At 45.0% G+C, this 14,760-nt stretch overlaps 1 protein-coding gene across 1 annotated transcript in view; it reads left to right on the plus strand.

Annotated features, from left to right (window-relative positions):
* The window catches only part of LOC119436524 (ER degradation-enhancing alpha-mannosidase-like protein 3), a 118,470-nt gene extending 104,001 nt beyond the window's left edge, over positions 1–14,469 (plus strand). The window contains exons 19-21 of the mRNA XM_037703393.2: positions 807–852; positions 2,964–3,143; positions 13,267–14,469. Coding sequence (XP_037559321.1) covers positions 807–852; positions 2,964–3,143; positions 13,267–13,733 — 693 coding nt within the window. The 3' untranslated portion in view covers positions 13,734–14,469. The remainder of the gene's footprint in view (positions 1–806; positions 853–2,963; positions 3,144–13,266) is intronic.
* Positions 14,470–14,760: the final 291 nt, after the last annotated feature.

Genomic DNA, 14,760 nt, shown 5'->3' on the forward strand with positions numbered 1-14,760 from the left:
AAATATCCCGGGATTCTAGCCATAGACAGCTTCGCTGTAATAAACAGTTTACATGATAATTGTACACACTAGCGGCATGGCACACTTTCCACCATTTTCCAGACGCTGGCTACCAACAAATGGCAGTTTTTCAGTTTCACCACACAACGGCAAGGTTTTCCTGTTAATGAAAAAAATGGGTCAAAGCTATATTTCTGCCATTGTAAGGCCAGCCTGAGTGCGTCGCCGCTGCCGATGGCACAAACATCAGCTATGATTTGTTTTTCGCACAGTAGTCGACAGAATAAATTTGTTTTAATTTTATCTTTTGTGACAAGCAACGACCACTCTAAAACCTCTAGCATGAGCTAAACCTACAATGCAAGGCAAGTTAAACTTGGAGCCCGCATCCGGCTGCCATACTTCACACTCTGGACACCACGAATAACCACTGCCTACATTCTGTTTTTGTGCGAATTGATGTGTTGAGAGATAAGGTGTTCTCAAGATGATGCAATTTGGGAAAAATGTGCTTACAGACTGTCACGCCCAAATGGGCCATGAGGAACAAAGCACGCAGTGCAGGGCAGTGCCCCTTCCCCCTGACCTATTAACAACTGCACCTAATAAACTCTGGCCAAGCAGCATAGTTGTGGGCAAGTGGCTGCTGCTTCACTTGCTTGTCTCATTCACCAACCGCTTCTGATTGGTGTCCCTGCTTACAGATTAACAAGATCATTTTACAAAAGGGTTCTAATTGTTATGCGTTTAATTCATTGTTACTGACTTTTGCATCTTTATAGAGTAATTTTTGTCTCTGTTTCTAGGCAAGAAAAATTCAAGCATTTGGGGCTGTTGGAGGCATAGTTCTGGGTGAGCTTCAGCTTCTCCTTTCGTCCATTAGCACTGGAACTTGAATCAATCAAAACTTACACTTTTGTGGTTTGTTTGTGCCTCAATAATAGCCACTGGATTGGCAATTGTTTTACCTCTACAGCTATGTTCATGTTATCACATGAAGGTTGCTGAATTTTGTTTCGTACACTGTTGATGTTGGTTACAAGCACATGTATGTCTTAAACAGCTCATGAATAGAAGTGGCAGTTCTTAATAAATTATCGCATCAATGAACCCATGTAGACTGGTAAAAGAAAAGGTGTGTTGAGAGGGAGAGATGAGGATTACACCACCATAGAGTTAGGTGCTTCAGTTATAACAATTCAATGAATGACCTCGGGAATTGTTCTATTGTAAAAAAAAAATAATAATAATAATATAACAAACTTGCATCACATCATTTACCTAGTTTAATAATTCATGCTGCTGACACACTGAAATGCTTTATTTTTAAACCATTGCATAAAAGGTAGGAATGACTTAAGTTTGATATTAATATACAGGGCTACTATTGCAGATTTAAAATCTTCAGGACAACTTGTTTCAAAATGAACATTATAAAAACTTTCTTCAAGTGATAATAAAGCAGCAAAAAAAATGTTTCTGTGCAGCATACATGGTTTATTCTTCAGTATATGGATACACTCTGTAATGAGTATTCTTTTTACAAATATGTGGCAAAAGTTCACACAACTTATTTTTATCATTAATACTTTGAAACAGCCAGCACGCATGGCCATAGCAAAGGCGAGGTACAATGGTGAGCGCCCACAAGTAAACTCCGTGATTGCACACCTGTCAGAAAAATCCAAGCGAGTGAGGATTATGCAATAATTGACGGATCTCTAAATGAGATAAGATCAGTTCTCGCGATTCTTGAGAAAACAAACACAATTGCGGTGGTACCGTCTGTTTGCAAGTGCCCACCTGTGAATAAATTTTCGTTGAAGTTTCTTCACTGTTCAATTCAAATAATGTAATTGTGTGCCTGTGAGAGGACCATGCCGGTAAACGTCTCGTGGTAACACTTTGGGAGATAGAAATTACTTTTAATGCGAGAGCATTACTTGGCTCATCATGCGAACCCATTGTCATCAGAAAGCCGTGGCAGAAAAACAGCACACAAATTACGTCATCTTCATCTAACTAAAAAAAAAGTGGCCACAGTGAGGATTCAATCCTCTGCCCCGCCGCCACTGCTACCGTTCAATACTTAGTGTGCGCTAACCACTGCGCCACTGTTGCATAGCACCACCGATGCAACAGGCAACAGTGATGAATATGTTCGAGCCTGTGCACATGGTTTGGCTCTGCCTGGCGGGTGATTCACTAGATGGCAGAGCGAGAAGCTGCAGCTCGCCGTGCTCGCTCCGCAGCCTTTCACATTGTCGGGGACCCGCAGATGCCGGAGTTGATCGACGACGACGAATAAGAATCAAAGTGGTGTCATCGTGCTGAAAAGTGGTGTCATTGAGAAAGAACACTCAGCGCAATGTGCGTGAAACACTACTTTAATGAGAACTCCGGAAATAAAACTCGGCTGACAGATCGCAATACGGCCGGTTTGTCGTCTTGCGTTGTTGTGACCTCATAAGCAGCAACATTACACTCGGAAACTAACACAGCAGCACTAAACGCAGCAACATAACTCAGTGACATAACTCAGCGACACACTCAGCGACAAGTGATGCTCTTGCATTTACACATCATAAGAATTGCTTAGGTGCCCCCATAGTTTTTTTTTCGTGATGCTCTTACTGAGAAGCAGCGCTCGCACACCGGCATGAGCCCACTGCAGCGAACAAGGCGAAGCACAAATGCTCCTAGTCATAACAGTAGTAGCCACCATAGCGCGCAATGCAAAAAAGTCAGTCCTGGTGGGAGCCAAGGAGCAACAGCACAATAGAAAAACATTTTTTTAATCCTGTGGGAGGTAACAACATCTTTAGGGATTACTGTGCATGGTTATTCGTTCCACAAAGGCAAATTCCTTTAAATGTGCAGTTGCCACAATACATGTGTGGCGGTGACCATCAAAGGGTTGAATAAAAATTTTTTAATTTCAATGGGTGGGTGACACCTTGCAGATAACCAGGCAGGCACCAACGCACGGCAGTCACCTGTGTTTGCCATGTCCGGAGATGGCACGGATGATGTCACTATCCCACTTGTCTTCCTCTTCACCGAGGATGGCCAACTGCTGCTCAATGCATTCAAAGAGCACCCTAACCTTGTGGTCACCTTGTCGGACCTGAGCATCATCTCATGTAAGTGGCTGCACTTGCTTTGTATTTTCCTGGGTATGTGGAGGTCTCCTCAGCCGGCTTTAACTGATCAAAACTTCAGGGCTGGTTTGCATCTTAAAACATCATCATCATCATCAGCCTATTTTTTATGTCTACTGCAGGACGAACACCTCTCCCAGCGATCTCCAATCACCCCTGTCTTGCTCTAATTGATTCTAAGTTGTCCCTGCAAATTTTCTGATTTCATCACACCACCTAGTTCTCTGCCGTCCTCCACTGTGCTTCCCTTCTCTTGGCACCCATTCTGTAGCTCTATAGCCAACCAGTTATCTGCCCTATGCACTACACGGCCTGCCCAGCTCCATTTTTTTCTCCTAATGTCAACTAGGGCCAGTATTTTGTAGCAGTGGCTTTTCCCAGTGCTAATGCCTTTCGACACTTTTCGCGTTCATGAGTGGCCGCCTGGGGTGGTGTGTCATGATCATCATTTATTTTTCCCTTAAGGACCCCTGTCGGGGTATTACATAAGAAGGGGTTACAGAAGCTAAGAATAGGAACAAAGACATGGTTACAATTTCCTACAAAACTCAGCCTGTGGATTCGTTTGAGAACAGAACTAAAAAATTAAAAACTTAGAGGCACACATAGGCAGTGTAAAAGCAAATCGGCAGAAAAATCACAATGTGAACCGGGAATCGTAAAACAAGAAAAACGCAGTAAGGTGATTATAAGGTTAGAGTTTGAGGTGATCGGTAAGCAGCTGTTTAAAGATAATGGGGTTACGCTCGCTGACAACTCTATCTGGTAAATTGTTCCACTCTGTAATGGCGCTGGGCAAAATGATTGATTAAAGGAAGATGTTGAACCCTGCAAGCACTGGATGCTGCAATAGTTAAAAAGGCGATGAGATGTACAGGTTGGTGGGATAAGAAGCTTTCCATGTAGTTGTGGGAAGTTATAATATAGTAGGTGGAAAAGGCACAGCTTTGAAATTTGTAACCCACACAGGACAGCATTGCTTGTTGGCAGCATTATATTTGAACAATGAATATTGCGTTGAATGAGTGCTTGCATAGCTCAACAAATCAGAACGCACAAAATCCGTGTTGCAGCTGCTAGGCTGAGTGTGGTCACATTTGATGCATTGTAACTTGTTCGGTACTGTTACGCACAGTGATACACAATGTCCTTGACTTCAACCAGAGTGATCTTCAAAAAAATTAGAAATCACCTTTTTCAGAAAACTATTTTCAAATTTTGATGTTTTTGGCAAACCACTTATGTTTAAGTGCAATTTTTAAATATAGCGGTGCTTGACAAAGTAATGAAAATTATTTCAAAAGAATGTGAAGACTTGAAACATGGGCACCGAGTTTCATTATCCTCACTTTAATTAGTCTAGAGCAATAAATTCCTGAATTGCAGGTATTTTGGTCCGTTTACCATGTTTGTGATTTTTTCTTTTTTCAAAGTTCCTTCCGTAGCCAAGTGCACTAAAATATTCATAAGGTAGCATTTAACTTGTTCTTCGTAGGTAAAAATATTGTGATCCAGAAGTGTACCATTGTTTCTCTATGCACACTCAAAGTTAAAAAATCGCAAAACTGGCGGAAAAGCGTTTTTGACAGCTGAAGTTTGAGATTATTTTTTTCAGGCGAGCAAAATTTTTTTTCACAAAACTAAGTTCAAAATTATTGTTCTGGGCCCAAAACCTGCGCCTAAAGTAAATTTCATCAATGTCGGGAATGGTGACCAGAACCACCTGTTCGTTCTCATCTGGATTCAACCTGCTGGTATCTTTACTGGTATCCTAAAACATAACCAATGGTGATTAAGATCCTTTCACACCAATTTAATTACACTAGAATTGCGTTCATACAATCCTGTTTCGTACAATTTCCCGGTGCTAACGTCCGCAATTCAGAAAGAAAAAATCTCGCGCCATTCCACTGCTGTGAAAGTGGATTACCAGCGAAGCAGTTTAGCACACGACATAGATGTGACACAGAATTTACATCAAAGGTATGAGCAAATTTTATTTCTCTTGAGCAGCGACAGCGGTCATTGCGAAGAAAGACATGCTTACGCACACATTTTGATCGGCGGCACCCATTCGTGTCGAAGACTACCGTCATTTCAGGGAGCCGGAGGAAACAAGACACGTGACAGGACCGCCACGTCGGGAGAGGGGAAGGAAACTAGGCACGCAAGCGCTTGGAATGATGACAAAGGCAGGGCGGTGTGAGCGTACACATGGCCGACGCGGGTCGTGCAGCAGCAAATCTTTTAGAAACGCTTATTATCTACCTGACAGTCTACTCATTTTGAAAATGGTGCCCATTGATAACTACTGAAATCTACTGAAAATGCATATCCAAGTGATGAGACATATAAGCTTTTGCATAGAATGAAGCGATTTTGCATCAAATTTGGGAGCTGCGTTTTTTCACGCGCAGATCTGTTGACGGGCACGAAAAATGCGTAGAACCCTAGCCATAGACAGCTTTGCTGTAAAAATGACCCAATCCAGCTACACTTTTATTTTGCTTACGTTCCTGCTAGACACCATCTTTCCGCACGAACGTTCAGTACATCGCCAAAGTGTGGTTGTATGATATGTTTTCTGGCCACTTGATCCTACGTGTACCTAAACAAGAAAAGGCTCGAGGCGCGCAGCCGTTCGTCGCTGCAGCTTCCCCGCAGTACTCGCCTGCCCGTGTCATGTGAAAACGCTGGTAAACACTCAGTTTCCTATTCCAGTACTACAAATCTTGCCAGTCATCACGCATCACCAGTGCCGCATTCACAGCTACTGCCACCAACCCTATTGCGATAAGCATCTTCACCTATCTGTGTCACAGCGCTCAGGGCGTGGTGCTGCAGAAAGCACACTGCACACTTTTTAAAAGACATGTTGGGTCTCACACGTGCTCCTGGGACAAAGGAATGACAACACAGTAGTGCAAACAATCAAAAGGGCATTTATTGCACCTTTCATACACTAATGCCTGCTAACCGAATTACTACGCCGATGGGCACGAGACAAATCGAGGAAGTCCGACTCACCATGACGAAATAGTGAGCGAATATGTTCGCCTGCATGCTAGACACCAACGCCTAATTGTTCACGTGTACGGTCATGCAAACGTTGGCGCATTCGAACGATCCATGTTCGTCCATTCTGGTGTCATGCTCCTACGGCTTCTCGGGACGGTCCCGTGAAACGTCCGCGCTGTTTGCCGACCCCACGCCAAAGAGCTGCACCCTTTTCCCTTTTGCCCCCAAGTAACCCCGCTATCGGGTGGCGTTAGCAGTGCAACACCCGCGTCATCTCTCGCAATACGCCGCAACCACACCGACCGCCTCCCCATAAAGCCACACGGCGAAGCTGGATTACAGGAGACAGGAGCCATGCGGGAAAAACATCAGGCGACGCGTGAGAGTCGTGCATTCCCACAGATGATAACCCAAATGCGCTGCCGTTCCCTGCTGCAAGCGGCGCGAAGTAAGGACCTTGTTTCACTATGGCAGCATCGTATTCTGGCAAAGACCACCAGCTCAATTTAGTTTCGGAAGTACTATGCAATAGATCAGCGGTTCTCAAGCATGTTCGTTCCAGGGAACCCTGCTAAGCTCCATGAAGTGTCAAGGAAACCCCCCCCCCTCGAATTAGCCCAATTAAAATGACGTAATTAACCAAATGTCGAATTATCGAGGGTATCAAGAAAACAATAAACAAATGCTTAATTACGTCAACACGCTTTTATTTACTCAATGAATCAGCCAATCCTGTTTATACTTATTTAGCACAAGACCAGTGCGGAAGCTGAAATTCTAGTCATCTCATGACTGATTAGCGCTAGCAGCGGCGAAGGCCTCGCGCGCGTACATCCCGATTATTTTTTAGCCAGTCAGCTGCTCACCAACAAATTGTCCGTACATCGCGATGTAGCCGGTGCTCTTAATCTTCGACAGCTTTGCAATGAGTCAAAGCAAAACTACTGCTTGCCGCAACCGCTGCGGACGAAACCACGGCCGCTATCGACGCGATCATGGACGGCGACCTTGCGGTTCAGAAGGCAGGCGGCCAACACACGCAAAACTACCGTTCGTTGCAAGACGTGCGCAAGAAACCGCGGTCGCTATCGACGCTACCATGGTTGGCGACTACGCAGTTGTGTGGCACGCAGCCGATGCGCGCACCGAGTGAAAACGAAACTACTGTTTGCCGCAGCCGCTGCGGACGAAACTGCAGTGGTTATCGACGCGATCATGGATGGCAACTACGCACTTATGAAGGTGCGCGGCATGCCGCCAACGCGGTGTTACGCGCGGCGATAAACGCAAGAATAAAGTCTTTAAGGGCACAATTAGGCACGAACCGCTCCGGCGTAGCTGTCAATCACGTGCCGCGCACGATTGCCACTGAGGACCATGGCGATGCGGACTGCGCCGCTTCGTTTCGGTTGGATGCTAGCGCCGTTCTTGCTCTTCTGCGGCGCGTATTTGCGATGCTCCCGCGCATTTTTTTTTCTTCATTTTTTTTTATTCCTCCAACGTATACATCAGTGCGCACGCAATCGGCACCTACGTACGCTATCTACAAATGGGAGAAATGCGCATGTTGGTAAATTACGGCCTCCGAGATTTAAGTGCGAAAGCTTAGGCGCGCTGCCCGTTTTCGGAGGTTGGGTGGCTACAAGCTGCTTGCAAGTTTATTGCGCAGTTCGCGCGTTGCCGTTACGCGCTGTGAGTGTTTTTTGACAGTCGGGCATGAGTAATGGAGGTTCTGTGGATCGAGCGCACCTCGTTTTCGCCGTTTTAGCCGCTTGGTGAGCGCGGGACCACAGAAAATGTATCAGCTAGTGGTTCGCGGAACCCCGAGAAGGGGCCTGCGGAACCCCAGGGTTCCGCGGAACCCACTTTGAGAACCCATGCAATAGATAAACGACACCATGCGTATCGGGCCGCTCAGACCTCGCCAGCTCGACGTGCGTCGGCATCTTGTGCTGCACGCCAAGTGAGCACGTGAAAACTAGCCGTATTTTCCGGTCAATAAGTTGCACCTTTGTATAAGACGCACACCCCTCAAAACGGCAGTTTTTCCGGAAAAAAACGTATATAAGTCGGCACCGGTGTATAAGATGCACCTGTTCGTTCGGTGAGCGATTTTTTAAAAAAAGTGACGTTTCACTCCGTGAACACGGGTCCCGCGCAAGCGTATGGGTGCCATATATTTCCACTCCAGGCACATTTCTGCCGTTGTGCTTACCGTGATGTACCGTATAAATTTGTCCAAGGGCGTTAACATCGTCCCCGCGCGCTGTATGCTATATGTGCGAGTGAAAGCATGCGATGGTGAGCCGAATCGCGCACAAGAGAGGAAAGCAGTGCGGAAAGAGAGGGGGGGAGGAGGGCGGCTTGTACTGTGGTAGCAACTGTGTAGTTTGCGCAGCGGCGCGCGCCGTATCTTGACAGCGATCTGCAGATGCGACGACTTCGGGGTCGGTCGACTCGTGGTTGGCCTGCCGCCGCTTGCATTGCTGCTCCGTCCTTATCGCACTCTGGTGGCAACTGCGTAGTTTGCGCAGTGGCGTGTTCCGTATCTTGACAGCGATCTGCAGAAGCGACGCCTTCGCGTTCGGTCGACAAGTGGTTGGCCTGCCACCGCTTGCATTGCTGCTCCGTCCTTATCGCACGGCGCTCAGGAACTCGATCACGAGAAGAACCCCGCACCTCGATAGCACGCACAGAACCCGTAGCAATTAAGTCAACCAGCACGCTTCACGTGGCTATAACATCGAATCCAATTTTGACGGCAGTTTCCCCGAAAAAAAAAAAAAAACAGTACATAAGTCCGCACCGTTCTATAAGACTCACCGACGAAAAATTCAGAAAAATAATGCATGTTATACACCGAAAAATACAGTACTGCCAAAATGCCCCATCTGAAGAAGCTGCTGACCCAGGCCAAATGTGATGAGTGCAAACATAAGCTTGTTGAAGCCGTAAAAACGACAGCGTCTGTCTCAAGCCGCCCAGGCCCCATCAGCTCTGCGTGCATTGGCGTGTCACGCCACAACGATTCACACAACGCTTCGCATTACGTAGATGTCAACTACAGTTGAGTCTCCCAAATTTTTTAATGGCTTCGGATTGTGCGTTTTCCCGGTTAGTACGTTTGTTTTTTGCATTTTTTTTTCTAAAACATGAACGTGGTTCTACTGTATATACTAATGCGTTCTGGGATATAAACCACTATAACTGCACATTGGTTCATTAATCCTGCAATGCTGGTGAGTTTGCTCAAAATTCTTATTTAACCCTCCATGACACAGCGTGCCAGATTTGGCACATAGTGGTTATTCTTTTTTTAGGCTATTGCAAGAAAGCCAGCGAAGAAAATTATGCACCCAAAACAAGGCCCATAGCCTTCCTGACCTTGAAATTAAACTTGTACTGCCATTTATTGCAAGCTCTCCAATTTAGGAACATTTCTTGTCTTGAAAAAACGCTTAAAATTATTTTGGCTTATGGGCTGGGTTGGAACATTTGTTTTTTTCTATTTTAAACGTATGCAACAACAATAAAAAATTATATATTTATAATTTTAGGGATAAACAGCAAACAGGAATTTAAAAAAAAATTTTTTTACATGTACGAAACTGTGGTCTTGGACCGCAAGATGGTATGTGCCATACCACGGTGTAAAAGAAGAAGGTGATCCGACGACGGCGCGAGGCGCGGGCACTTAGTGTGATTGTACGCACGCCGCTGCCGCAAGGGGCAGCACCTGTTCTGGGGGCCACTTTTTCGCTCGCTTTGCTGGCGCTTTTATGGGCACGCACGGCAGAAGTGCTTTATTTCGATGAATATATGTCGTTTGCCTGCTTAAAACGACTTTACTTGGTTGGAGGAACGTCTCTTTATATTTCTGCTGACATTCTGATTGACTCCGACGCGGCGAGCACCGGTAAGCGCAGCGCGCTGTCTGCTCGAGCAGACGACGCGTCTCTCTCGTGTTTGAAATGACGGTATTTTGACTGTAAGTGGCATGAAACCTTCTACCTGCTCAGGATTTGGCGTCTAAATAACGAAAAATTGGATATCTTTGGGTATGGGCGTTTAAATGCTGACGGAGGTCGTAAATTATCCACTGTTGTGCCGCTTCTCCAAGGCCTCCTGAACACGTGCTGCCCCTAGCGGCGGCGCTCACTTCCAGTCACACGAAGTGGCCGCTCTCTCGCCCCAGCGCGGGCGCGCCGTTGGAGCACCTATTTTCTTACACCGTGGTGCCATACTTGGCACACTGTGCAAATCTCCGGATGGATGCAGCTGGAGTGAGAGCATGGACTCGCGCACATTTTACGAGTTGATAAAGCCTCGACAGAGGACAACTGGCGCTGATATTCCCTCTGCAAGTAAAGGTTCAGACCTTTCGGACTCATATGATGATTATCGAATGGATGCGTAAATAAAACAATTGCGTATAACATTTGCATATCATAGTAAAGCAGTGTCGACTTTGGCGCACTTTTGTATTTGGCGCCAAAACGGGATCCGATGCATGTTTTGTTGGCTGAAGGCGCGCTGTGTAGGATGTTCGAGCCGACCAAGTGGGACACTGGCCCGAATTTGACAATAGAAAACGCTGCAAGTCCCGTCCACTTTGCACACACAAAAAAAATCTTCTCTGCGCTGCAATAAATTCAGTCAACCTGTGCTTGAATTCAGGAAGCAATTGTTTTATTCTGTTTCACGAGGCAAGATAGCGCCTCCTTCAGTTGCCATTTTCATTTCACCTAATGCGGAAAAGGTTTCTGTGGATTTGCACAATGTGCCATATTTGGCACATACCGATATCTTTATCACCGTGTGTCCAAAAAACAATCTTTCTGAGTGCTTTCTTTTGATGAAAAATACAATTACACAGCAAAAAAAAATTACCACATGGTATGATAATTCGTGCAGTAGAGGGTTATCCTTGGGAAGCTTAACTCTTTCTGCCATGAGGAAAATAGGTATTTTTTGTAGGTTACGCCAGATTTTTTTTTTCTGAGGGAACTACTGGACTCAATGCTTTATGTTATACATAAAGAAAAAGTAGAATAAAAGCACTTTTCACACATTAAGTTTTATTATGGGTATGTCATAAAAAGGATATAAATTGCCGAAATCAGGATTGTGGAATAAAATTGAACAAAGTTTGTAAAGACACGCTTGTATCTACTAAGTAAAAAATGTAATGAAAATTATGAGGTATACAAAATGTACTGCCGTCTAACAGGCACTACCTCCCGAAAAAATCTAAATTTTTCATTGAATAGGTATTTCGCTACAAAAATTTAACTGCAAGCGCTACAGTGGGGCGTGCCAGGCTGCAGCCGTCGATGTTCTGGGCTGGTCGCTCTTAAACTCAAAGTTCCACAAAAAAGCAGCATCCTCAGACTTGCTGCTGCTCGATCCATCGATAAAATCAGCCGCAGACACAGTGGAATCACAATCACAGTGCGCCACTCTTGAAAGCGGCCATTTTTGCTTTCAACTTTGATGGTCGCGAAACTTCGAAACGCGTTCAAAAATTACCGCCTGGTGGGGAAAATGCGAACTACTTGAAAAACGAAAGTATACTTCTCCTCCTTCACGTCCGATGGCGCAGTGTGTCCGTGAGCGGCACAGAAGGTCTCGAAAGGGGTGTTTCAAACCTTTGATAGCGGGCCAACGATGCCCTATGGGCCCGGTATGGAAAGAGTTAAAGGGACTGACAACCATTTTTCATGGTACCCATTTTTTTTAGTGCAATGGAAAGCTTATCGGTCATCAGAGTGACTTATCATGAAGTGGTAACACGGGAAACGTCATGGGATATTTTTTATCCAAATTTTTCTATCTGCACTGAGGATGTAGTCGTTAACTAGAAGCATGCTGAAAACAGTGATAGGTGAGCGCGATAGCAATTATACAGCAGCATTGGTGGCAGGCAGACGACAAATGGGGCCATAGCTGTGAGAAGGTATTATTTTGTTTGTCAAGCCGATGTTTCTGCGATTCATGTTTTCCAATGTGCTCAATTATATCTACTATAGTAGCTACGTGTTTTCGTGGTTTCCTATCCTAACTGCTTTGGTCGTGAGCCAGTCAAGAGTGTTTTTTAACCAAGACAAGTTAAGTTCTCGAAAGCGAAACGATGCTTTTACACACGTGCTTCAGTGTGTTGCTGTAGCCACGTGTGTGCTAATATTGTAGTGCACTGGCACACGTTTATGGCACAACTTGTCGATGGCATTGTGTATTTCACAGGGAGACCACACAACTCTGGGTACTTACTCGCAAACTCGCGCACGTACAACAGCATGTGCGCCGCTAAGCATTGGGGGCGCGTGTATCGCTTGTTAGTGTGAACTTTCTTTACTTCGTAATACGCATAGAAAAAGCGCAAGCATCTAATAATATATCGAACTGCAATTTTAAGCAATAAATATGCTGTACCTAATAACAGCTGACTCAAGTACAGTAATCTCATATACAGAGTAGCAAGCTATGACACATTACATATTAAGGTTTTACGCAGATAGCATTTCATTGTTGTTTCTTGTACTAATGTGCTCTCCATAGCCAGTAATAAAGGTAAACAAGTTCTGATTTTTCTCGATAGTGAAAATGGGATTAGGCATTACAAGGTTAATTTAAAATGATTTGATTCAGTGTGCCACAAACCTGCCTTATTGGCCAGAACAGCATGCACCTGGTATTTTGCACTCTTCATTTCAATGACCATACTATGCTGGCTAGCACATGTCTGGCTTGTAGATCTGCCTGCTCTCAAGCAGCATTAGCGGAACAGCAGTGCCGCATGTGCTATGGAGGCAGGCTAGATTACTACTGAACTAGTGCAGCCATTGCAGGCCAAGTTGAATCTAGGAGTAAAAGAGAAGGAAAAAAAAAAAAAAGACATGGACAAGACGGAACAGCACAAGAGCTCATGATGTTCCCCTGTGTTGTCCATGTCTTTTTCTTTGCATTATTTTAATTTATTCCTTATCATGAACCAATTCGCCCAACAACATGTCAAGTTGAGTGTGCTTGCGATAACCACATTGCAAATAACCTGAAACCTTTGCTGTGCTCATATTTGTCTTCACAGCCTCGTCCTCCAACACTGAGGGCGAACCTGCTGAAGAGGCAGCCAACCAAACATCAGGTGAAGCCAAGAAAAGCAAGAAGGCCTCCACAGCCATGCCTACAGAAGGTGGACCATCTTCTGCAGAAGCTGAACTTCTACGCAAGGTGCAAATCTTACGTCGTTTGGATGCATTAGGTCGACTTCATGGCGAGACAAATGAACTACTAGAGAAAGAAGCTACCATCCGCCGTATGCTGGGAAAGTTGCTCAGCCAGCACAAGCTTTTTGAGATGGATATTCGCAGCCTTTTGGAGCGTCTAGAAGACTTCACCGCTGAAGCCAAGACAAAGCATTCTAGTGCCGATGGATTGTGCACATCACCTCTTGTGCCTGCAACATCTTCAGTCAACCCACTTTCCAGTGCAGAGGCCTTTGTCGCATTCATCATGCTACACCACTGTGAATATACTACTGAAGCATCCCGATGACCATGGGAACTTTCTTACTCAAACGATCCTGCCAGGAAGTGCATTTCTTTTTGCCCTGTCAGTGCTGCTGCCTGCTGCTGTTTCATTGTAGGTAACTGGAGTGCACTCCATGCCAAGGTGGTTTAGGAGTCTGCCAGTGGGTGATAACTTCTATTGTGAAAGCTCCTGACCAGTGCATTCTTGGTTGTGGCCTAGTGAGCCTGGGTGAGGAATTTACATATATTCTCTTCACAAAAATATTTAAGACTTCTAAGCTATAGTGTCCCTTGAAAATTACCTACACCATCAAAGTTACTGCATCTGGTCCTGATTTGATGAAAGTGTCCACTAAGTATTACATCCATGCGCCATACCTGCCAACTCTCCTGAATTTTCCGTAATGTTTACGATTTGGGCTTGTTCTATGATTTTATGAATGTTTTCTGAAGTTGTACGAAACTTGAGTTGAACTTTAGTTCAACTTGCAAACTTGTTAACTTTTGTTGGACACATTGATTGAACCAAGATGTGATGTACAGTAGGCACAAGTAGAAAACATCCAAGATGTGGACAGATTGCTGAAGCTTCACAGGATCATAGTGATAATGCCGAAGATTCTGTCATTCGCCATGGTAATGGTGATTGCCAACAGATATTTAGTACACAATACCGCAAATGAGACTCAGAATTTTGCTCATCGTTCTTCAACCATACCCTTAAAGGCATACGGACACAAAAGTTGGCGGGTGGTTTTTTTGCATCGGAACAAAAGTTGAATTGTTGAAAATGACGAAAAAAAAACAAGAAACATCTTTTTTTTTTGCCATTTTCTGTTACACTTTGCCTCCAAGCGGCCGCCGGCAGAAGCCGAAATTTGACATCATAACACCCACCTGGGCGCGCAGCCAAGGTCGGCCACAGCCGTCACAGTGTTTTCGGGGGTGTCGGTCCCTTGCAGCGTTTGTTTAACCCCTTTCAACATATCTTCGCACGTGGTCCGTCTGAAACATAATTCCCGTCGGTGCGCCACGCAGGTAGTGCGTCTTAC

This window comes from Dermacentor silvarum, chromosome 1, assembly GCF_013339745.2.
Source record: "Dermacentor silvarum isolate Dsil-2018 chromosome 1, BIME_Dsil_1.4, whole genome shotgun sequence".
Lineage (NCBI taxonomy): Eukaryota > Metazoa > Arthropoda > Arachnida > Ixodida > Ixodidae > Dermacentor > Dermacentor silvarum.